Source organism: Mchenga conophoros, linkage group LG3 (genome assembly GCF_057382185.1).
Source record: "Mchenga conophoros isolate Kocher_MC1m ecotype Shallow Benthic linkage group LG3, M_conophoros_male_GT1.1, whole genome shotgun sequence".
NCBI classification, from domain to species: Eukaryota; Metazoa; Chordata; class Actinopteri; order Cichliformes; family Cichlidae; genus Mchenga; species Mchenga conophoros.
In genome coordinates, this window is record NC_140528.1 from 64,272,621 (window position 1) to 64,298,482 (window position 25,862).

At 43.0% G+C, this 25,862-nt stretch overlaps 1 protein-coding gene across 2 annotated transcripts in view; it reads right to left on the reverse strand.

Moving 5' to 3' along the window:
* The window catches only part of svep1 (sushi, von Willebrand factor type A, EGF and pentraxin domain containing 1), a 108,843-nt gene that overhangs the window by 57,091 nt on the left and 25,890 nt on the right, over positions 1-25,862 (reverse strand). For both annotated transcript variants that reach the window (XM_085266676.1, XM_085266673.1), the window contains exons 2-3: positions 11,808-12,063; positions 10,243-10,419 (exon numbers count right to left, since the gene is read on the reverse strand). In XM_085266676.1, coding sequence (XP_085122802.1) covers positions 10,243-10,419; positions 11,808-12,063 — 433 coding nt within the window. The remainder of the gene's footprint in view (positions 1-10,242; positions 10,420-11,807; positions 12,064-25,862) is intronic.

Consider the following 25,862-nt stretch of genomic DNA (forward strand, 5'->3'; position numbering starts at 1 on the left):
ATTGTGGACCTGAATCGAGGGGTTTTACTGAGATAAGGTAGTTTATGTACATGAAGAAAATCTAAACTCTTGTACAAATCTCGCAGCAGCTGACTGCCTCCATCCTCAGCCTGCAACGCTTGGCAACATCGTGCATCCCTCTTCATCACCTCCCTCCAACTGGAGAGACTTCAGTCAACAGATTGCACACAAACATACATGCATACACCTAGTGAAGGCGTTGTTAAGTGTGAGGAAATAGGTGGGAGCTGAAAGAGCACTGGAGAAAATCCAGAGACAGATGAGGGTCACAGAAAGGGACAAACACGCTGGATTTGAAGAAGGGCAAAAAACTTTAAAAGCCACTGGAGAAAAGCTTTAAGATGCTAAAAGAGACATTCAGTCCAGTCTGAGAGGTGCATGATCCTCAGGGGGGCAAATTTCAGTTTAAGCTATGAGTGAGGGAGAGGTGGAAGTAAAAAGAAACTAGTTAAAGAGCAAAAAGTCAAGATAATAAAAAATAAAACCTTCAAGACAACTATAGTAAGAGTTAATATATGATTCATTACTGGCTATTATTGTTATGAATACAGTTTTTGATATATATGATTTCTGACTTTGCTGCTGTACCAAATTACTTACTTACTTACAATTTAACAGAAGTTTTTCATGGTCTGCTTAATACCACTCAGTAGCTCACTATTTCAAGTGGTGGCACATGAAAGTAACTGCAGAGAGGCACAGAGAGGGCAACATAAGAAGGGAATCTAGGTGAGTATGGGAAAAAACAAAACAGAACCTGATGGAGAGACGGTTAGAAGGAAGGAAGGAAGGATGGATGGTTGGGGACAAGTGTTAATAACACAGTGAGATTCTGCTTCGAACCACTGGCTGTTTCACGGCTCCTTGTTTTCCATGCTTTCCTGCAGAGGAGGATCCCATTAGCACTACTTTATAGCCTCTCTGCGTCCTCGCTCCTTCATCTTTGTCTCTTTTTTCCCTCTTCACACACGCTCAGAATGGCCTCGGTTTACAACACCGGCCGTGTCTACTTTACAACATCCCTGACCTAAAAAACACAGTAGCAGCAGTCATCAATTTAGGCTTTTTACAAACCTATGTGTCATTTAATGCAGACAGGAGGGGGGGAGAGGGTGGAGCGACTGCTGTAATATAGATGTCAGCACTACACGGTGATTTAGGACTTAAGTAAACAATCTTTAATGAGTGAAAACATTTGTAAAAGGCCTTTTTGTTTGGTTTTAAAAACCCAGCGTGTCAACGGAGTGATTGTACTTCCTAATAAGGTAGAGAGGAAGACGTGCACCAAAGTCGTTACAGTAGTGCTCGGCAGATCGATCCAAGTAACGGCAGTATCGATGCCAGCGCTGGCCCTGTATTTTCTTGGTATTGGCTCGATACCAAGTAAGTAAGTATTGCACAGTGCCTCTTTAGAGTTCATAAAGTGCAAATTTGGAGCCTATTCATTCAGTAGACATCTCTGCCACAGAGCTGCTAACAAGGCTAATAAAAACAATACAAGTTGTAAATAAAAAAAGAAAACCCAAAATAGCCATTAGTCAACATCACATTTGCTGCTGTCATGAATGAGTCTGGGATAAAACTTGTTTCTTTGCATTACTGCACCGCAGACCCCCAACCTCACCCACAGAGTAATGGCACAGAGCCAGTCGGGTCCTTCCTCAGTTCCTGAAAGCTCTCCGTCCACCCACCGCAGCAGACGCACAGCTCTGGGGTAACGAAGTGCCCTCCCTCACTTTCCACTCTCTGCTCACCAAAGAAAAACACAAACCTAAACTTTCATTCAGTTTAAGCAATTAAAGGGGAGCGGGGGACTCGAATCCCCCCAAAACCTTCCTTCCTTTCTCGTTCTCAGGAAATCTGAGGCATCTGCCACCAACCCCCTCACCCCACTCCACACCACCACCATAACTACACCAAACGGAGCCAGGATTCATGTTGAGCAACTCCACTTTCACCACAAAACATTAAGAAAGAAGGACTTGGACAGATGCAGACAAACTGAACAGAAGCAGACAGTCTGCTGTGGTTATTGATGCTGTGGGGATTAGGAGTTATACAGCAAGAGGAAACAGAGAGTCTTTATAAGAAAGCTTATGCAACATGTTGGAGGAGTTCACCGAAATTTGCTCCTCTGGTAGAAATTTACTTTTAAAAACATTTAAAGTGCAAACAATTCAGCAAACAGAGGACCAGTGTCAGTAACTGGAACAAAACTGGTGTGTGAAAGCTTTGAAATTACCAAGACTTCTGTATTGATCAGCTACAAAATCCAGTTTGACAAAAACACAGTTTGACTAAACTGATAACACACAGTTATTGAATTCACAGAGCAATCACTCAGAGCAGGCTGGAAAAATGTTATAAGTTAGGCGCTTGTACCGTCTCCCTAAGACGATTCCTAAAGTTGCTTATAAGACTTGCACAACAATTAGAAGGCGTTTTTCTCCATTTCTCCAATAAAACGGTTTCATTTTCATTCTTCTGGGATGTCTCGAGTGAACAGATCTCTTCAGGTCAAACCACAGCAGCTCAACTGAGTCAAGGTCAGGAATCTGACTTGGCAAACAACAAAAACAACAATTCTGCTGTGGCATCATTCAAACTCTCCTCAGCTTTGGGTCACAGACTGCTGCCCTGTAAATGTTCTTGATGCCATTTTGAATTCATTGCTCCCTCAACGACTGGAGGGCGTACAGGCCCCCGAAGCAAACACAGCAACCTCAAACCATGACGCTTAGGTTAACTTAGATTAAGATATGGCAGTGAGGTTTCAGTGTAGCTGTACAATTGTGTTTTCTCCAAACATAGCATTTTCTATTTTTGGCAAAAAAAAAAGCTAAACTTTTGTCTCAAACATCTAGGAGGTATTTTAGAAAGTGGAAATGTGGTGCAATATTTGGAAAGTAGTGGTTTCTTCTGAGGTTTCCATTCACGTTTAGTGTTTTTCCACTTTAATAACACAAAAACATCGATTTTAGCAAACTGTAGGGATTTCAGCAGGTGCTTCTCTGTGAACCTCAAGGTCATTTATCTCTCTCAGTACTGCACTAAGTTCTCTTGGTGTGATTCTGAAAGATGCCCAGGAGCCAAATGCTTTTGCAGCCAGTGCAGTTTTGTGCATCTTCTAAGGTCATCAGTTCATCTGGATGTTGCGTTTTTAGTGGGTGAAACATTTCATCAATCATCCAAGTCACTTTTTCACTGTTTTTCTTAGATTCGATCTTCTAAGGTCCTGTGAAAGTTGTTTTGATCAACAGTGGTTCACAGGAAATAGTTTTTCTTTGCAAGCAACGTTATTTATAAGGAGGGGTCCTCAGCACAGAGGTTCATTTACTTTTTCTACATTTTTTCTTTAATACTCTGTTGCTTTAACCTTTATGGTTTTGGCTCAACTGTTGGTGTTGTGTGAATTGTGGGTACATCATGTGCGTCAGCCGTGCCAGGTTTCTTGAGTGGCAGCTTATACTTATAAGCTGTTTTTGTTTCATTAGTTTAACCAGATTGTGTTTGTCTGAAATTAAGTGTGACTTGGAAGAAGATCAGACCACATTTTATGATTAATCAGAAGAGAAATCCTGGGAATCCTGCTAGAGGTTCTGGTTATTACTCACAAATTTTTCTTGAGAGTGAAAATATGAAATTCCTCTTTTTGTAATATGACAACACAGTGTGTGTGTGTGTGTGTGTGTGTGTGTGTGTGTGTGTGTGTGTGTGTGTGTGTGTGTGTGCTGCCTCGACAGATATAAACTCTGCACCAAGCTTGCCTGGGTTGTTTTAGATCCTTCACATATTTTGATGTACGTAAGCGCACCAAAAGCACGTCGCCGTGCTCGTGAGTGGATCCCAGCGTAGTATATACTTGTGTTAGTGTGACAGTGCAAAGTGAGATGAGCTGCACAGCGTCGGGAACCAAGACAGCGTTGTGTCAAGCTCAGCCACATTCCTCAGAGTTCAGTTTTTACTATTTTGACTATTCATCATAAAAACTGGAGACCTCAGCTCAGAGGTGGAGGCAAAAAGAGAAAAAAAATGATTGCGACATCCCAGTAACGCCAAGAGATTTCCGCCATTTCAACACTTTTCTTATTCCTCCTTAGCATTCAGCAAATCCCACCTCTATTGTCATTTTAATTCCTCTGTTGGATTTATGTCTACCTCAAGATTTATGTCTACACAAATATTTACCGAGCAGACGCGGCAAACGCTGCTCGTCTCGGACAACAGACAGGACATCCACAAAGAAATGGATGTTTAGGGTCAAGCAGAAGCTCACTGCTGCCACGCGTCTCCCTTTGGGTTCAAGAGGCTTTTGTGAACTTTATTCTGTAAACATTGTGCAACTCTTGTGGTATCAGCTCAGAAGAGTTGTTTTGCTGCACTCAATGCATTCCAGTCAACAGCTTACAGTCAGATAACGGCCTTAAAAAGGGTAAGCCATCTAAAAATATTTCCTCATTTCCAAAATCGCAAACAGCCATCAATAAGTAAATATTGTGCATATTTCAGCGCAACTCAAATCCACTCAGAGAAAAATGTAAGAGACTTCTGGTCTTGATTGTTGCACTGTTGTTGTTGCCAATAAAAAAAAGAAAAATAAACAAAAGTTTATCCCCTGGAAGTTCACTGTTGACCTTTAGAATCGCTTGACTGACATAAATCGTATTTCTGCTTTTTATTAGGCTTCAAGATTTTTTCTGTCAGGTAGCTTTGGCTGCAAGTACAAAAAGGTTACAAAGCAAAGCTTAGGTATATAAAAAATGAAATAAAATATATTCTGAAATATTCTGAGCAGTCCACCAGCCAAAATAATTCATATGTGAAATCAGTTTTTATGTGTTTCCTGCTGTGAAGTTTGAATAAATAGCACTGCGGCGGCAATTCGTTGACTTTACCTGACATACATCTGGTCCTACATACATCTACTGCTCACTGAAGCCTGATCTGAAATGGTCTCAGTGGCCATTTTTAAGGAAGGGAAACAGGGAGAAAAGACTGAGGAAGAACTGGACCTGTGGCCACTGCAACTGAAATCAGTGGCTGCCGGTCTGATAGAGTGATAAATCCAAATTTGATATTTGTGGTTCAAATCATCAAGAGGTATAACAGCGAGCATCTGAAGCCATCTGTAAGACACAGTGGAGGCTCTGTCATGGTTTGGAATTCAGTCAGTGGTGTTGGAGATCTTCTCAAAACTCGTGGAATTATGAACATTAGATTTTGATCCACAATGTAATACCATGTAAGAAGAATCTGAATAGCTGCAGTTTAATTTGTAAGTATGATAATGATCCAAAACACATGCAGTAAAAGCATACCTTGATAGAAAAACACACGGTGAAGCACTATTAGTCATGGAGTGGCCTCCCCAGAGCCCGGACCACAACATTATTGAAGCAATGTGGGATCAACTAAAGGCAGAAACATCCAAAGAAGAGCTTTGAATGTCCTGGAGAACTATTCCTGAAGACTACTTAAAGAAACGACAAGAAAGCTGCCAAGAAAGTTCAGACTGTCCTGAAGAATACAGGTGGTCAAACCAAATACTGTAAAAACTGTAAAAAACTGTACTTCCACGTAGGTTTGCAGATGCTTCCAGGATTTCCAGACCACTGCCTAGTTCTGCTGTTACAGGTAAAATGTATCTGTGCTGTGCAACATTAGGTTATGGCAGCAGTTTGAATGTTTTTTCACTACCAATTTGTCACATACAGACTTGGGAAGGACCCCCCGGTGTTACATTTATATGCAATTAGGTAACGGTAATTTTTTAGCATGTAAAGCTCATGTCGTGAGGGTTTATATTATAAGTAAATCCATCTCCTTTTCCCAACTAAGCTGCTTTAATGCCAAACTCTAACCACGGAATTAAAGGGGAAAGAAATAAGGTAGCGAACAGGAAAGAAATCAGGGAGTAATAACAGAGCTAAAGAGACTGCAAAATGCCAGACTCTCAGACAGGACATGACACATACTTTGTTGGTCTGTACTGTTTTCTTTCTGCGTGTACTACTGCTGCGGCTCGTGTGTTAAGACGTTGACGCCAAAGGACACATTTACGCATATCGTTGACGTCAGTGGCATCTGATAGATGAGAATGGATTGCCAGTGCAGACATGGACTGAAAGAAAACCGATAAAATATATCACACAGGATTAAAGCGTATTAAAGAGTATGAATAGCTATCAGGCAAAAGTGTAATTATATTTGATTTGGACAACACAGAAATGAGGATTTTCCAGTATAAATCAATGGCAGAGCAGCATGCCATTATCTGTTAATTTCTTGCTGTTTTAACTTTTTTATTTTTGTTTTACAAGGTTTTTTTGTTTACTTTTGGCTTCCATAGTGTCTTCTGCTCTCACTCATTCTCCCTCTTCTCGATTCGTCTCTGGCAGAGCTGTCCAGAGCAGAACAAAGGCCTGTGCTGACACCACATTAACACAGTCCAGAGCTCCTGTCATTCTCTCAGGCTACAGAAGAGTCTGATAAGCCAGAATGTGTGACAGGAGGAAAACATGTTACCCCCTCTGGACTCGTCTCAGCCCCTTACTACATTTATCCGCTTCCCCATTCCTCTGGTGATCCTCGGTGATACTGTCCCTGAAGCGTTTGGATTGGTATTTGAGCAGAGAGACAACAATGTCCTATTTGGCCTGTCGGAATAAACCAAACTATGCAGGAACTGGCTCCATCATCTGTTTCTATCTGATGAGATTCCAGTCATGTTTTGTGGAAGAGGCTGTTTCACTTGGCTGTCGACAGCTTCATAAACAACACTGCTGTGCGCTGGAGGGATTTGGATAGCGTTTCCAATAGAGCCCGTCAGCCAATGATAATAACAACCCACTGACAGGACCGAGCACGGCCATATTCTTTTCAGATGTGTCAAAGACTGTTAATGTTAATGTGAGAAAACAGAGTCTGAAAAAGCATAAAAATGTTTGCAAACTCGTGATGCAGACAACAAACCCAAGCCTGGCATCCAGCTCCAGCAGCGGTGCTGCAGTGTATACACTGCCACTCAAGAGACCTGGCACGGCTGACGCACACAATGTACCCACAATTCACACAACACCAACAGTTCAGCCAAAACCATTAAGGTTAAAGCAACAGAGTATTAAAGAAAAAAATGCTGGATTTTTCTAAGAACAGCAGGAGCTTGTCAAGTTTCCTCACATGTTACATACTGCAAACTTAATTGGTGCTGGAGCCGCCGCTACACCAAAGAAGCCTTGTAAGAAATTAGAAAATATAAAACCTCCAATAAATGCAGGGTTCAAAAACATACGAGCCTCTTTCGCACCAGTTAACAAAAACCGAAGCTCACACCGCTAATGTGCCTCGGCGTGCAGTGACACATGCTTCTGCGGGTACACGTCAGCTCACAGACAATCAAGCGTCCACGACACATTAACTCACGCCTCCTCCTCCATGAGAGTGCATTACACAAGCGGGTCGGAGACAGACGGAGGAAGCGGTCCCGAGTTGCGGTTTCAGCGCCTCGCTGTGTCCTTCCTTCCTCGCGCCGGCTGAGCCAACTCTAAAGTCGGCTCCCTGCTATTAATTAAAGCATTAAAAAGCATTAATAAGCAGAGTGGGGGGGCTCTAGTCTCGACAACATCTGATGAGAATTAGGGAGGCGTGTGTTTTGGCACGATGACCCCGATGCCCTTTACTTTGGAATTCCTACTTACTCCCTGCTCTCACGTTCTCTTTCTGACGTTCTGAATTATTTAAACTTCTCTGTTACTGAAATTTCTCTCATTCCTCCTTCCCTGCGTGTTATCAAACGCTGGATTGAAAACATGTGGGTGAAGAGACCCAGAGGGCGAGCGCGACGGGGGATTACCGCCTGTCGTTTCCCATTATTGGACGTGATTGTTATCCAGATTTCTGTTATTGTTACCTCTAGGCAGTGCACTCAGGGTCGATTTTCTTCTCAATCCCTCCCACCTGTCTTCCTCGCAAGCGGGGTGAGCTGCCTCAGCGACAGAGCTTTAACAAAACCACTGCGTCTTCTAGCCGCTCTCCAACAATTACAGTCCGACAGGCCCCCTGTGAATCTGATGATTGCACGTTTGGTAACAAAAAATAATAATTATGTATCAACCCCTAACCTCATGCAATGACAGCATGTAACACTACACAGTGTAACTGGAGATTTAACAGAGCAGAGACGGACATATGGAAGACAAATTAATGTGTCATTACACAAGCCGCTGGCCAGTGTTTTAACATGATTGTCTGCAGCGCGTTAGGCCGAAAATTAATGAACTGCCACAAAGTTTTTATCAATTCTGCAGTCGGGCTTGTTCCAAGCTGATTTAACACATGCAGAACTGCTGCCTCAACATTTCTGTTCAGCAAGGATGTATTTATTATTTATGTCTGGGAACTGTTAGACATGAATCTCTCTGATATCTTGAATTTCATAATCTAATCCGAGAGATGATTTCAAATGTTTCTGATCGTAAGAGTCTCTTATCTTAACAAAGATCTACACACAATACGCAGAATCTGTAAGCAAGACTTTGTGGTTTTGACCTATAATCCAACTTCTGTTTACCAATCACGGTTGAGCAAAAAGTCCATGTGGAAAAAAAAAGAGAAAAAAGAGAATGTAAACAATGACCAGAGCAACAAACGTGAAGTTTTGAACTGGACTAATGATATCAGCTAACTGGATATCTGTTGCGTTTACTGGAAGCCTAAAAAATCTGCCCTTTCCCCAGAAGTTAAGTCAGCAGAAAAGTTGATTGAGTCCCAGATTGTCCTCAAACAGTCCTTCCAAACACGAGTCTTTCCACTCTTTGTCCATCTTTATTTAGACATTTTAAGTTAACTTTAATATTAACAATCTCCAGAATCTGCAGAAAAAAATTAGTTCCATTTGTCCAAAATAATGCTTTCTTTTCACACTACAACCATCTTTACTCCCATGTTTAGGATTCTTTGACTATAGTGTGAAAACCCAAAAGAGGAATATTAAACATGCTTCCTTTGTTTTCTGTTCTTTGGAGATTAACACAACATGGGGTGGATTAAATCATATTACGTCAAAAAAAACATACTCAGAGATTGGAAATTCGACTCTAAGAAATTCCAGGAAAGGTGATAGGAAAGGTAAATGTTTGTGTTCAGAAGAACAAAAGACAAAAAGAGAAAGCTCTCCAACATCACCACTTCAGCTGTGCACTTTAACCCGTCTGCAGCTGGTCTTCGACACAAACAGTTCTTACATTATTACAGCTTTTAATGAAACATGTAGCTTATGGATTTTATGGATCACAGCCCAAGAGATAAATCAATGTATGTGCACCTCATTAATATATGCCTGGACATGTTTATGTCTACATCACACAAATACATTAGAGCAACTTTCACCGATGCTGTCATCTAAAAAGACAAATAATAGATCCCAGAGGCCCGACTTTCTACTAACTAGTAGTAAGAAACTTGAGGGTAAAAGGCAGAGCACTCTGGCAACGGATGAAACAGATTCTTTTTTGTCCTCAAATGGACAATCACAAAACATACGTGGAAGTTGGAGCACTAAGAGTCACAGAAAAAAGGCAGTTCATTTTAAAAAGACAGCAGCGTATCTGGTGCATGTAGAGAGTAAAGAAAACCTTGGACGAGGTGTGATTAAAGGTGGAAAGTGAAGGTGGGAGCAGGACTCCCCTTCTGGGAGTGTAGGAGTCAAAGGTGAGTGAAGGATAATTGGGGTCCTGAGAACACAGAAACATCACTAACAGTTCTCCACCGCTATATCACATAAACTAGGTTTGGTGATAGCGATCTGTCTTGCGGAAAGCTTACACTGCGTTAAGTAGACAGGCTGCTTATTTAACATCCACCCCCGGTGAGCTCAGGAGCAACCTGAGGCTGCGATCGTAATGTGGTGGGGGTAAGAAACCAAAAAGGAGCTCCACATGTCAATTTCGAAAGCAGGGAGGATTTGTTTTACTAGCGAAAAGCTTTGAACTTTGATCTTAGGTGTTAACATAACACATGAGGTGTTCTTTCACAATGTGAACAACATAATCTGTGCACAAATTGCTCTGCGTAAAAACCCAGCTGCGTAGGTCACAAGCAGTTTATCTCACATCTGCTACATGTGACATTTTTAAGAAGGATCAGTCAGCATTAGTGACTCGGGCCTTACAGAAAATTCATAGATCATCACAGCCAATATTAAACAGATATAATCTGCCCTACCTGTGCACTCGTGCTGCAGACCCTTGCCGTAGTATCCCTTCTCACATATGCAGTCGTACTGCCCGGTGTGTGTGCCGCACTTGCAGCTGGCCATCAGGTCGCAACAATCCTTGCCCGCTTCACACAAAGAAGCGCAGCGTGACAGATCCTCCTGGATGTAGCTGCCCGTAGGGAGGTCTGAGGGAAGCAAGCAAGCGCAGAGAAGCACAGGTTTCAATTACACCGCCTGAGAATAAGACATTTTCAAGTGTCGAGTTAAATGCTGGGTAAAACACCATCATTAAGGAAGTCTGACGGAGCGATTGGTGCAGACGACCAAAATATGTGAAAAATGGGGAGTCTTCTGGCACCATTTAACCTTCAGCAACTTTATTTTTGTATGAAGTCGTAAAGAAAAACACGGTCTTCAACAACTGCAAGATGAAACAAAGCTTTGCTTTATTTTTTTGTTCTTGTGTGCGCTACAACACATCTGTCAGACAGAGACAAACAGACATCTTAACCACAGAAATGCAGACAGAATAAATCAAAACAGGCACCACTTGTGAACCACAAAGGTACAACCGACTTTTAAAGCCTGCCAAATCATCTTTCTTGCATAAACTCCACTAGAGCTCGCAAAGGAAAGCCCAAAATGAAATGGGAGCTGTGGCATTACTGCCTGAGCCAAGGGGGGAAAACTGTCTTTGATGGTGTGACCAAGGCTAAATGTCAAATTTAATTTTACTTCTAGAAATTAACCTGCCGCCTTATTTGTTTTGTTTTTATTGCAACTGCTGGATGGCTGACAGAGCCACAGGGCCATGTGAAACCTGTCTTTGTGCTTTGAGACTGCTGTTGGCAGAGGGGCCAGACTTCAAGACAGAGGGTGAGAGACAGACCGGAGGCTGAGCTGATAGTACGGTGTGGGTTGGCTTTCATTCTCGTAGCCTTATCCCGTCTCACCAGCGCTTCTACTACTGCAGCCTCATCTGGAATTTCAGCCACTGTGTATGCGGACGTGGTCGCTCAGAGCCCGCGTAAGCATGTGCGTGATTTACAGCTCGCTCTGCACTCGTCTGTGATATTTTATGGTGAGATTTTAAGTTTTAAAACCGTGACTGGATCCCTATTTTCACTGAACAGTGGGGAATTTCCCTTCAAGTGTGGGAAAAAGAGCGTTGCTGCGTCTAATCTGCTTAGAAGTGAGGGCTAATGGCTGCTGGCAGCACAAAACAGAAGTTATCGTGTGAAATGCATGTTGTCAGATTTAATGTAAAATATTATCCACTTACTTTGAAAGAAGCACAGAAACTTAACGGGGTGAAAGCACTAGTACAGAAATATTGCTACGGGTCAAATGGTGACATTGGATGCGCTCAGGCTTCAAAGAAGCTGGCGTAGCCTGAACTTTTATTATTAAGAATAACATCAAGCATGATGTAACTCACCCCTGGAAAACCAAACGGGTTAAGTGGGAAAGAGGGGAGATTTGATACATGTTTAACTAAAGCTTTGACATGAGATCGCAGATGTTTCTTTTAATAATCACTGGAAATCTGGAACCTTTCTCTGTCACTCCTTACCTTCGTGCAGAGCTCGACGAGCCAGGGCCTCAAACTCGGCGAAGTTGTGCACCAGGTAGCAGTGCTGGTCTTTGGGCTGAGAGGCCATGTCGTGTAGCTCCCTGATGTTACCCTGCCAGATGCCCAAAGTGAAGATCTCAACGCCGCGTTCTCTCAGAGCCGCCGCCACAGGCCGAGGGTCTCCACCGTTAGAGTAGCCGTCAGTGATGAGGAAAATCACCTTGGTGGCATTACTGCGGGAGTGACGAAGGATTTGCTGTTGGAGAAAAAGACATAGATCACATGAATAAATAAAGTTGAACTTGGCTCAATATTCTTTTTAAAGAATCAGTAAAGCTGCTCAGTAAAAGTCCAAAAGAACAAAAGTGCACACATAAGGGCGTTACACTGATCAGCTAAAACATTAACTGACAAGCCAGTAAAATCTAGTGCTCCACTGGGACGCATTTGGTCCTGGCATTCATGTGGATGTTAATTTGACACAAACAGCCACGTCAGTGTCATTCACTGACAGCGGGCCCTCCCAGATGGACAACGCATCCTGCAAATTGTTTAGAAATGATTCAAGGAACATAATAAAAAGTTTATTGTGTTGATCCGCCCTGCTAATTACCACAATCCCAAACTGATCACGCATCAACAAGCCGGAAGCCACAAGACCACAACGATGGCGTTGCAAATCAACATAGATCACCTACAGAGCTCCGATGTCCAAGCAGACATGCACAGATACTTTATTAGGTACACCTTACTAGTATGGGGTTGGACCCCCTTTTTTATTTGCCTCGAGACTGCTGCAAGATTTTGGTCCATTCAGAGATTTTGGTCCATTTTAACAGCATCACACATAGGGGTGGGCGGTATAAACGGTATATGGCCAACGGTAGAGATTTTTACTATACCGCTCTACCGCGATAGCGCATGTTGATGGTGTCATCATCAAGCTGTGCCTGTTTTGGTCAAAACCACTGCAGCGGCTGCAAACAACATCATCTGCAAATTATGCCGGGCAACAGTAATAGTAAAGAGACGAAGCACTTTTGGAATATGAGGAAAGCCAAAAACTGCGCTTCCTCTACTTCCCTACCATTGATTCATTAATGCCGAATTCTCTGGCAGCTGCTCTATTCCCATGTTGTTGCAGTATATGAATGACTAACCTCGTATTGTGGATGGATTATCTCAGTTGTTCTCCTGACTGAAGTTTGGTCCGTGTATAGCATCCTGCTATGCAATTGCATTTGTCCCTATCCACCAGAAACCCTCACGTTAACTTTTATCGAGTGGAAAAAAGTTAGCGTTCATCCTTCAGCTTCACTGTGCTAATGTTATGCTAATCACACAGTTGCTGCAGATTTGTCTGCTGAACATCCATGATGCAAATCTCCCCTTCCACCAAAGCCCAAAGATGCTCTGTTGAACTGAGATCTGGTAACTGGACGACAGTGAACTCACTGCCATGTTCAAGAAGCCCGTTCGGTGTTTTTCTGTCCAGTTTTAATGAACCTTTGCAAGTCGTTTTCTGTTTTCTGTTCCGACCTGACAGGAGTGGCACTGGGGTGGGGCACTCTTGTATTCTGTGCCTAGTATTTCCCTCTGTGTATTATTTATCATCTCTAGCCTCTTGGTTCTTTCAGTTCTATGCCTTATGGTTTATGTCTCTGTGTTTCTTAGTGTCTCTGTCTCCACCGTGTCTAGTCCGCATCTCAGTGTTATACTTCCTGTTTTACTTTGAAGGTCTGTGTCTCATGTGAGTGTATCCTGCTTTGCTTCCTTGTCTCGTCAGTTCTGATTTCCCCCAGCTGTGCTCTCCTTCTGTGTCTCATTCCCTCGTTATTCCCCAGTGTATTTAAGCCCTGTGTTTCTCATTGTCTCTCATTGCTGTGTGTTACTCTCTCCCTGTGTTTGCTTATGAGCTTAGATTTCCCAGTGTAGTTTTGTTTTGTATGCTTTTCCCCTGCTAGCAAATAAAGCTGAGTTTTTTGAGTTTAAACCTTTTATCTGAGAGCCTGCATTTTGGGTCCAACTCCTGCCTGCCACACAGCGCTTCTTGACAAGTCTAGCCATTCTCCTCTAATATCTGACATCAACAAGGCATTTTCTCCCAGGGAACTGCTTCTCACTGGATATTTTCCATTCTCCAGACACATTATGATGCTCGGTTTGAACTTAGGCCGTCAGAGGTGTTTTGGCATTATGCTGTAGACCCTCAAAAATGTGAGAGCTGTCAGCTGAGACTGGAGAAGTCACTTGGATGAGTGACGGAACGTTTCTTCCACTAAAAGCGCTACGTCCAGATGAACAGAATCAACTTTTTGGAATTAGAGAGCTGTAGTAGCAATAGCTGTAGCAATAGTCTGAAACATAGCTCCCATATGACACTGCTTTTATCAATGTAAATGAACGCTAGAGGTGGTAATAAGATACTTTTTTGCCTCTAGATAGAGCCAACAGAGTAGTCACCATTGAGATCTTGTCTTAATGGTAAACTAACCTACCAGAAGACGTGAGAGCAGTATCAGAGTTCTCATCTAACTCTCTCCAAGAAAGTAAATTTCCCAAGATGTCACACTTATAGTCCGAGAAGTTTAAGTTGACAAGTGAGACAAACTTGAGCCGGACTTAATAGAGTCATGCTGTTACTGTACATGTTCACCATTCAAATACACACGTCCCACTCATTGCTGTGCATGCCAGCATGCGACCAATATAGCTGCAGCTCTTGTCACGTGACTAAATTGAATAACGAAGAACGTCACACAAGACCACTAACAACAGCCCTCAATACCAAGGTTCCTAAAAACCCTACATCAGCAGGACAGGCAATGAGAGCAGGATGGGGAGAAGGGACCAAAAAAAAAAAGAAGGAGAAAGTCTACAATTGTAATTATTTCTCCTACAGACTATGCAGCTGCTTGCCAGTGGTCTAAAACCACCAGGGAACAGTGGGCAACACAGACCGAGTTGCTGTGTCCGCCCCAGACACCAGCTCCAGTTTACAAACTAACTTTAGCCACCGTTTACAATCCAGCACATGCAATTAGACAGGACATTAAAGTTAGAGAAACATATCTTTATTTTCTCGAGAGCACAGAACAAAAATCCAACACTTTGCTGTGGAGGCCAAGCTCAAAGTGTCTTGTTATGTTGTAAGTGGAGGTTGGATAAAAAGAAAAAGCAGTCGGAACAACAAGGTAGAGAAGAACCAACGAATAAAAGAAGCACAACGAGCCAAGATGAAGTCAGAAGGACAGATATCCACTTACACACTTACGCACTTATGCAAAGGCAAAAAGGGCATATCATAAAGAATTTTTTAACGAAGACGAAGATGGAAAGGAAACAAAGAAAAGCGTGTTAAGAGGATATTCTTCTGTATCCCGAATCCAAACAGCACATGATATCTAAACATGACAGATTGTAAAATACGAGAGGTGAAGAGAGACGAGACACGCAAGGGTGTGACCGCCGAGGAGCAGGAGAGTAAGTTCTGCTCTTTATTGTCTAATTGGCTCAACTTCAAGCAGCTCTGGCAGGAGCAGAGTAATTACAGAGCCCGTGGAGCTAAAGGGGAAGAAAAGGAAGATGGAGAGAGAATAGATGAGAGAGAGAGGTTACGTTCTCTGATTCTCAAAAATCCAGCTGCTCGCTCTGGTTCTCAGTCCGGAGAGGCCGGCTACGCCCACTCCCAGCTGTCAGTGCACACTGGCAAGCCCGTCACCCCCCCCCCCCGGGCTCCTACCAGGTGTTAGCAGGGTGTTGTGTGAATCCAAATGTTAACATTTCAAGACTCTTCATGTCAAAACAAATGAAGAAGCTGGTGTGGATTAGTGAGCACTGTTAGCTGTATTTCTTTTTTAATGTCTTTTATTAGCTGTCTGCTAAAACTACAGTGGGGTTTCTGCTTTCGCTTTGAGTCAGTGGCTGGTGTTAGTGACTGTGGAGATGCCACCAAATGGAGCATATGCATGCATACCCACTAATAATACCCTCCACATAGTTTAGGTCAGGGTATTAACATAAAGGCGACCGCAGGAGCCCGAGTGTGGGAAGGCACTGCCCTTTATAGTTACTCTCAGCATGCATCTTATCATTCAAGGCATAAAGCAGAGAGGGCAGCAGGTAATGATGCACAATGGTATTTCATGAATAGGAACAAATGCATGTGCTACTAATCAACAGCTGCTAAATAAAGCAGGTTTTTGTGTGCACAGGTATAAAATGCAGTTCTGCTTGATAATATAGTCGTAATAGATATAGACTGCAGCTGTTTTTGCTCAGAAAAATTAATTTCCCTTGATAGAGCACGGGAAAAAAATATAATAATAAAGCAGTCATTCTCTAATAACCGAGGGGAGAGAGAAAGAAAGATGAAAAAAGTAGAATTTAAGCTTCAAAGAGTAACATGTGTTTGAGACTTAGCCAGCAAGCTGTAAAAGTCCGGCCAAATCCAAGTCGTGCTTAAAGTTTTTAAAATGTTGTTCTTTCTTAATCCATGTAATAACCTACATAAAACAACGAGATGACATCATTGTGCTTACACTCTTAACTGTGCTGAATCTAAATATTTAAAAAAATTCCACCAGCTCTATTAAAAATGTGATTTTATTTCAGTAAACTCTTGAACTTAACATTGATTAGCCGTGAAAAAAAGGGGCAAACCACCCGGGGCTGCAACTCTGACCCTACACCATGACGGCACATCGTAAATAAGCACAGTCAAACGCACTGGATGGGGATTTATAGTATCACATAATTTACTGGAGCAATCGTCTCATGCTTCATGGGCTGTTCGGAGGAACTCTGGACAGCTATATGTCAGCTAGAGGTTTCTCTGTGTTGTACACCCTGTGCATTTATTCAATTACACTCTGGCAGAGCCTTCAATGGTGGCCGGCGTAGCTCCAGAGAGGAGGTAATAAGCAGGCAGCAGTGGGACAGCTGATACACCCAAACCAGATACACTTCAGTATCTGGTTTGGGGCCAGTGTTATCTGTCAAAGCATCTGTGATAGTGAAGGGACCAGCAGGCCTCGAGGGATTAGTTGTAAGAGCAATGAATCCATCTCCTCTCCAGCAACGCCTCAAACTCTGGCAAGAAAGAAGAGTGAGACGAGCAGCCCATATGTGGAGTTGATGATTTTTTTTTTTTTTAATGTACAGGAAAAATGTATTGTCTCTTAGACACACTGTACATGCAGAAATACCATCCAGCAGGACTTGTTTTCTAGAAACTGTATTCGTTGCTCTGCTGCACGCGTCGAGGATACTGCAGAATTTATCAGGGGTCATGTATCTGTGTCCAGTTTCTTGTAATATCTTTTACACCTTCCCCTCCATTTTCTCTGCATTTTTTCCTGCATTTGGATAGTCATATTTAATTAGAATCAACCAATTAAAAGAAAAAATGATGAGTAAGACATAGTAAAGGTACATCAGTAGGCAGTCTTCAGTTACAGACTGTTGCATTTGGGGATTGAATGTCTGATTTCATCAGAATCAGTTTGTGAAGGTCCAATCTTCTTTAAACTTTCTTGCTCGATCTGTGGTCTTACTGGCTACCTAAAAGTTCTACTGAAAGCAGAATGATGTTTATCTTGTAGGGTGCTTCTCCCTTTGAGATTGGATAAGATGGCCAGACATTAGTCAGGAGGGACTCACAGAGCTGCTACTCCTCCATACTGAAGGCAACCAAGGTGCTTCAGGCATCTGACCAGGAAGCCTCCTGGGTGTGTGCTAGATGAGGCGTTTCATGCATTTCCTACCAGGTGTAGGACCTGCAGCAAACCCAAGGTGTGCTGGAGAGATTATGCCTTGGTACCATCTCAATGCCGTCCCGAGAAGAGCTGGAGGAGGTGGGATAAGCGGCAGACAATGGATAGATAAATGATTGGATGGATATATGGTATGATTGATAAAGCAGAGTATGATTTAGGGTGTCACAATGATATGAATGGGATGCTAGTGCAGTGCAGTTTAAACACACTCATTTTCAAAGATGGAAACCTGCAGAGGAAATAAAACCTGAGCAGATGCTTGTATGATTAGAACTTCAAAAGCAGGCACCTCATTGCATTTGGCAGAAGTGACTACAAAACATTTCCACACCTTGAGGGGCTAACGACAGTGCCAAGGTACCACAGCTGTTAATCAAAGCTTTATAAATGCATGGCAGCTATCCTGAATTCAAATGAGGACCTCTGTACCACCACCATGCTGCTGTCATCCCATCAGCCCCATCCCATAACTTTGATCAGAGCCTGAACCCACCTGGTTCTGAGTAAAGCTGGTTAATGATTCTTTCTGAATTGGCAGCAGCGGGCACCGCTTGGAAATGTGCACTTGAGTATGTGCTCACTCAAATATACCGGCTGATAAAGTTGAATAGTGAAAGCTGTTGTTATAATCCGCCACAGTTTTTTACTTCTCTGAGATCCACGTTCCAGAAACAAAAACTTTATTTGCAGGCATTCCACAGAGGACAAAAACAAGCAACCCAACTGCATCCGTTCGGAAAGCTGTCTCCCCGTCGGTCGGAAGTTGGAGGGCTTGTTTTGACAGGCTATCTGCTCTTGGCTTTGGTGGTAAGAATAACAACAACATTTCTGTAGGAGCCCAACAGGACAACATGCACACATTTAGGGACAATCACAGACACCAGACTCAATGTTGGTGTTATTGAGCAACATTTCAGGGACACATACTTTGGATATTTCAGAAAAACTAGGTCACTTACTCACTTACTTATTTGATTTTTTTTTCTTGGTTGAATCACTGATTCTTTAGCAGTGTTGTTTCTGTTAGCAAAAAAGCTTCACAGAAATACAAAACCATAGCAGATTTACTTAAAGTAAATGTCTTAACTCCTACCTGTGGTTGGGTCTCATTTTTGAGGCAAATGACTCCTGAAATGTTTTCACTTGAGAGCACACTTTTTTGGATCTCTTGTAGCTCCAACAGATTTGAAGTCATTTTTCCAAGCCTCTCACACATTGTTTCATGCCCCATCATCTCTGTTTCAGTGACTTTATTCCACAGAACTCATTTTCATCAGATTGGTTTCCACACGCGCCAACCAGCTGCTCATGCCCATCGAAAAGGATATTTGGCCCACAGCATGAATTGCAAATCAAGTATATTTACACTCAACATTTCTAAAAGTTCTTAAATAAAGTTTTTAGATGGATTTTCTACCTTTCAACTTGTCTGTTAAATGACTTGCAGAGACCTGAAAGTTGCCTCAGAGCAATCTGCCTCATAAATCTAATTTCATTTTGTTGCCAGTGTGAGGTTATTATCACGTGCTAAATCAAGTTTCTAATGCTCTGTGGAGCATTAGAAACTTGTGGCTGTGGAGTGAAGGAAAGCTAAAGGCTTCCAAAAATATCTTTCCTCTGAAGTGCTGTTTAAAAAAAAGCTGTACTTTGGGTTAAAGTAGTTCAAGTAGAAGGTTTTTAAAGGGTTCATGCTCTTCACTGAATTGTGACGACAGGCTATCAGAACTTTCTAGATAAAATGTGAAAAATGTTTCCTGTGATATGCAGATCAAAAATGTATGTTCTGCTTTGTGAGATAGTCTGCACTGATATATTCACAGTTTAATGTTAACATAGCTATTTATTTTTGTATTATTTTTTAATGTTTTGTCTATTTAAAAGTAGAATGGGAGGCAGAGCCTTGAGCTGCCACGCCTCTCTCCAAAGGATCCAGCTCCTAGTTTGGGAGCTGGATCTTTGGGAGCTTTGACTCTACTTTTAAAATTCAAGTTTGTAAGGCTTAAAATTTTCAGTTTTAGAAAGAGCTCATAGGAAGACCTGGTAACAGATAACACTGAGTCATCCCTTATGCTGCTATATGCTCCGCTTTCTTCTACAGTTCCCTTTTTACTATAACTTAATGGGGCTCTGCTTGTGAAAAAGCAGCCAATGTCCAAAGAAAAACTTTGAAAGGCTTTCAAAAAACCTTAAAAAAACCTATTGTTCAAAACAACTTTTCAAATTTAGAAGAAAGTGTGGCTCCTTGGAAGCAAAATACAAGAAAATGAGGGGTTGTTCAAGACAAATTTAGAGGTATGTAAAGTATACAAAAGTAAACAAATTGAAAGCCATACAATGAAGGAATCCTATCACACTGTAGAAATGACAGGAGAAATAAACAACACTGCACAGTCTGTGTTCGTATGTCACCTGTAAAACAGCACAGGAACTGAATACAAATGCTTCCTAACACCAGCTTGAAGGAGTAATATTCTATTTTCTTTCTTTTGTTATGATGATCAGAAAATTAGTTGTAATAGTGAAGCATGTGCAGGATGTCCCATCCTTTTCCAGATCCAAACTATTTCTAACACATATTTTATCTTCTGCATTTCTGGTAGTTTTCCTGTTATTGTTAAACTAGACAGGATAATTTGTCTTCACTGATTTATTCTTTTGCTACCCATTTCTCCCAAGAGAGGTTACAAGAAATCTCCAAAAGTCCAAATAACAAGATTAATGATTTATTTTGACAACACAAAGACTATTATGAGGAGCAAACTGTTTCTCTGGGGTGTGTGATTGGATCACAATCACTGCCTCGCTGAACCTTTTCTGAAAGAGCAACACTGAGGCTAGTTGTCAGATAATTGAAAAAGCTTCTCATTTGCCAGCCAAGATAGCCTTTCGCCTTGACATCACATTGTTGAAATAGCTTCTCTCCTTCTCTCTGTGTCTCTCCCTCTCTCTCTCTCTTGTTGTTCCTGGTTGAGTTGTTGAGTTTGATGAATGGTGTTGTGACAGAAGCCATCAAGCTAACACACACAGCTGTCCAGCCTACTGTGTCTGGCAATTAACTAACTGTCCACACTCTCTCTTGGCCAACACTTCGGATGGCACTGTACTTCTTAGTCAAACTGAGTTTGTTTAAAAATCCTATCACATAGGCAGACTTTGGTGAAGACTTTTAAATTATTAGGTACTGGTAAGTATGTCACTGGTTGCCAAATTGGGAGCAATTTCCTGTAATGGCTCTCCTCTTCTATGAATAGTTTTCTAGTCCTAAATTTTTTTGCCAACTACACCCCAGACAGGTTAACAATCATCTATGCAATCCTCATGTAACGTCAAAAACACTCTTTGTGGTTTTGAGAACCTCCACTTAAGGCATAATGATTGATGAGTGATCTTTTCTGAAAGTTAAACTGAAATTAAATTGTTTTTGTCCAATGCAGCATAGAAATTGCATCTTCTCTCTAAATTACTCATCCCATGTTCTCATTTGAGAACAAACACACACGCACACAGTGACAGGCTGCTCTGAGCAACTGGGAGAAAAAGAAGTGTTGATGTATTTCCACAAAGTCTTTTTTAAATACATTACGACACTATGTTACACTGGAAAAAAAGCAGCAACAAAGCAATAGTCGTCTCAAGGTGCTTTATATTTTAAGATGAAGACACTAAATTCAAACGACTACTTTTGAGCATGCACTTGGTGACATTGGGAAAGAAAAACACCCTTTTAACAGGAAGGAACCTTCAGCAGCTCAGGGAGGCATTGATGGCGATGACTAGGAGGCAAAATGTGATCACATTTTTTGACTTAATCATGAAGTATTGTGTGGGATATGAAGGTCAGGTGAGGTTGCTTGATATGCAGATGAGATTGTAGGGGATGTCTAAGATTTACATAAAATATTAGCTATATTCGATCTATATGAGTGAATTAACTAGGTCAGAAACATAAACAAATGGAAAAACCTGTGGAGGACTCTCGCGCCTCGATACTTGCACTTGATCCCTGATACAGATTTCAGATATTGTACAGGCTCATTTATTAGCCAAACAAGTTTTCTTTTGAAACCTAAGATAAGATCTTAAAATATTACATTAAAGCTGAAATGAGACGAAAAAATATTTGAAAGATTGAGAAGTTGACCTTACTAATTGTGATATTCAAATTAAAATGTCATTATTTCATACACTGGTACAAAAAACAGTTTATTTTGAAATTTCTGTTCCTCTGACACCGGTAAATAAAGGGAAAGAGCTGTTTTACTTCACTGGGAAAAATAAACAGGGGCAGTAATGATCTGAGTGAGACTTGGACATTATATTTTAGGTCATTCACAATTTCTCTTTTTTGTTCAGAGTTTGTTGTTTGGGGTTTTTTTGTGTGGACATTTTTAGGATTTAATTGATATGTACGCTTTTGGGCCCTGTACTATGAAGCGAGTTCAGTATAGCCAAAGTACTCCTTTCTGGCTTCACTTACCGAGATATCAGCCATCAGGCTTTGCAGTCAGACAAAGTTGCTAAATTACTCCAGGGGTTCGCAATTTAGCAATAAGCATATTCACATTAAAGAGATGTTGCTGGAAGTATCTGATTGTAGATAAGTCTACTGGTAACTGAGGGGTCTGGTTTTACAAAGAAAGATTATGTTTTTATGTTAGAAAAATATGCAGAGGTTAAACACATAATCTGGACTGAAAATTAAAACAGCTGCTGCACACAAAGCAGCGATGTGAGTGTATGTGAGAGGGAAAACTCATTACAGTAGTTTAGTATTAAAAGCGCTGCATGAATGTGTGTGTCATGGCTAGACGGTCCTCACCGATCGTCTTGCCAATTTGTTGTGGTGTTTGTGTGTACTGTGTCGTGTTCTCCTCTCCATCCTGTGCATGTGTTTTTCTGCTGGAACATGTACTTCCGGAAGCCGTGGCATGGAACGGCAGTTGACCGGAGGGGAGTGTCCTGAGCTAGAATCATCGCACCTGTGCGGAATTACCTTGCCAGCACAGACCTATTTAATGGGGCGGTTGAGTCACAACCAACGCTGTGACTCAACCGTGTTGTGTTTGTCTATTTAGACGACATTCTCATCTTCTCTAAGACTCGAGCCGAACATGTGAAACAGGTGCGACTGGTGCTGCAGCGTCTGCTGGAAAATCGACTTTTCGTCAAGGGTGAGAAATGCCAGTTTCATGTTCAGTCTGTGCCGTTTTTGGGGTTTATTGTGGAGGAGGGGCGGCTACGAGCCGATCCTGCTAAGGTGAAGGCAGTGGTGGAGTGGCCCGAACCCAAGACGCGTCGAGAACTGCAAAGGTTTATCGGGTTCGCCAACTTTTACAGGAGGTTCATCAGGAACTTTAGCCAGGTGGTTTCTCCCCTCACACAACTCACTTCTCCCAAACTGCCCTTTCTATGGTCTAGTTCTCTCCCAGCGGGTGGGTGGCAAGCTGCATCCATGTGCCTACTTCTCTCGACGGCTGACCCAAGCGGAACAGAATTACGACGTGGGCGATCGGGAGCTCCTCGCCATCAAGCTGGCCCTGGAGGAATGGAGGCACTGGTTGGAGGGAAGTGAACACCCCGTTGTGGTTTGGACGGACCATAAGAACTTGGCGTATATCCAGGCAGCTAAGCGTCTTAACGCACGTCAAGCCAGGTGGGCCCTGTTCTTTACACGTTTCAATATCACTATAACCTACAGACCAGGATCACGCAACACGAAACCCGATGCTCTCTCACGCCAATTTGCACCACACACGGATGACGGAGAGAAGCAGAGACCCATTCTGCCCGCCACATGCATCGTGGGAGCTATCACATGGGAGATCGAGAGGATGGTTAAAGAGGCCCAGCAACAGGAGCCAGACCCAGGGACGGGCCCTGACGGACGACTGTTCGTCCCCACAACGGTCCGGGGCAAGGTTATACACTGGGCCCATACAGCAAAGTTCTACTGCCACCCTGGTAAGAACCGCACCGTGAGTTTCTTGCGACGTTTGTTTTGGTGGCCCTCTCTTCTCAGGGATGTTCGGGACTACGTTGCGGCCTGCCCTACCTGCGCTCGCAATAAGACCCCCAGTGCCCCCCAGGCCGGTCTCTTGCACCCTCTGCCGGTCCCCAAGCGCCCCTGGACGCATGTTGCTTTGGATTTTGTCACTGGTCTACCGTCGTCATCAGGTAACATGACCATACTAACTGTTGTAGATCGTTTTTCCAAGGCGGCGCACTTTGTGGCGTTGCCCAAGCTCCCGACTGCCTTAGAGACGGCTCGGCTCCTTACCGAGCATGTTTTTCGGTTACATGGGATTCCACAAGACATTGTTTCTGATCGGGGCCCCCAGTTTACTTCCCGGGTCTGGAGGGCGTTTTGTTCAGGACTAGGGGCCCGTGTGAGTTTGTCTTCAGGTTTTCATCCTCAGACGAACGGTCAGGCGGAGAGGGCGAACCAGGAGTTGGAAACCATGTTACGCTGTGTGGTTTCCTCGAACCAATCCACCTGGAGTGACCAGTTGGCTTGGATTGAGTACGCCCACAATTCCAGCACGTCAGCGGCCACTGGTGTGTCTCCGTTTGAAGTGTCGCTGGGGTACCAGCCACCATTACTTGCCATCACTGAAGGTGAGCTGGCCGTTCCCTCTGTTCAGCATCATATGAGACGCTGCAGGCGGGCGTGGCGCGCCACCAGGGCAGCTCTGTTGAGGACGACGGCGCAGAATAAGAGGTTGGCCGATCGTCACCGCACTCCGGCCCCTGCCTATCGTGTTGGACAGCAGGTGTGGCTCTCTTCCAGGTATATTCCCTTACGAACTGAATCCAAGAAGTTGGCCCCGCGTTTTATTGGGCCCTTTTCGATCCAAGCTGTGTTGAATCCGGTGTCTGTTCGTTTGGCCCTTCCTCGCAACATGAGGATTCATAATGTGTTTCATGTTTCCCAGGTGAAACCGGTCCAGACCAGCCCTTTGTGCCCGTCTTCCAGGCCCCCGCCGCCCGCCCGGGTTGTTGCCGGCGCTCCTGCTTATGCCATCACGCGGATTATGGCTGCCAGGCGTCGCGGTGGGGGCTTCCAGTTTTTGGTGGATTGGGAGGGGTATGGTCCGGAAGAGCGTGCTTGGGTGCGATTCTGGATGATGCTATGGTGAAGGAATTCCGCCGCCGGCACCCTGACAAGTTTGGTCGGTCGCCGGGAGGCTCCCGTTAATGGGGGGGTACTGTCATGGCTAGACGGTCCTCACCGATCGTCTTGCCAATTTGTTGTGGTGTTTGTGTGTACTGTGTCGTGTTCTCCTCTCCATCCTGTGCATGTGTTTTTCTGCTGGAACATGTACTTCCGGAAGCCGTGGCACAGAACGGCAGTTGACCGGAGGGGAGTGTCCTGAGCTAGAATCATCACACCTGTGCGGAATTACCTTACCAGCACAGACCTATTTAACGGGGCGGTTGAGTCACAACCAACGCTGGAACGTTGAACTAAACCGGGGTTCAGGGATTGGAGGAGGAGCCGGCACCAGGAGTTGTTGTGGATTATTACTGCACTGTCACCGTGAGGAGAGGTCGCCGTATCACTGCACTGCCCTTTTTGGATTATAGACTCGAACTGTTAACTCACCTTTTCACTGTAAATAAATCCACTGTCATTCTGCAAGGAGTCTCGCACCTGAGTCCTTTAATCCAATTCACCATGACAGTGTGAGTGATTTCATGTACAAGTTGGCACCTAAATTAGTGCATTCAGCAGAAAAAATGAAAGGAATAAAGTTGTGCTAAGACTATATTTATTACTGATGCTCATCCGGGAAACACAAAGACTAGAATATACTGAAAACCTTTAGACCCTTCTGCTATTCATGCACAGAGGTTTGAGTGATGTTTCAGGAACGGTAATGCTATTTTCCAGAGACTTTGCTGGGCAACAGGCGGTAATTTCATACCTGTTAGGTCTACAGTATATGTTCGCATGGCAATTTAGCCCTAGTAAGGAATGAACCACATTCATAGTCCAGGGTTAACCCCGACATTATAGTTTACCAGCCAGGAGAGTTAGTTAGCTAAATATATACAAAATAAAGAGCTATTGAGCAGCCTTCCTCCTTTTAGAGATATGTTTTTACCCCTTTTTGTGAAACTTCAATATAAACGAATGGCACACAGTCTCACTCACTATTGGTCAATAATCAGTTTGTCATCATTTCTTGGTACCTACCAGAAAGCCAGAAGAATCTTAGATTTAGAGCCAGAAATGACATGGCTTTTTTTGTGGAATGCGTTTTGTTGAGGCTATTGT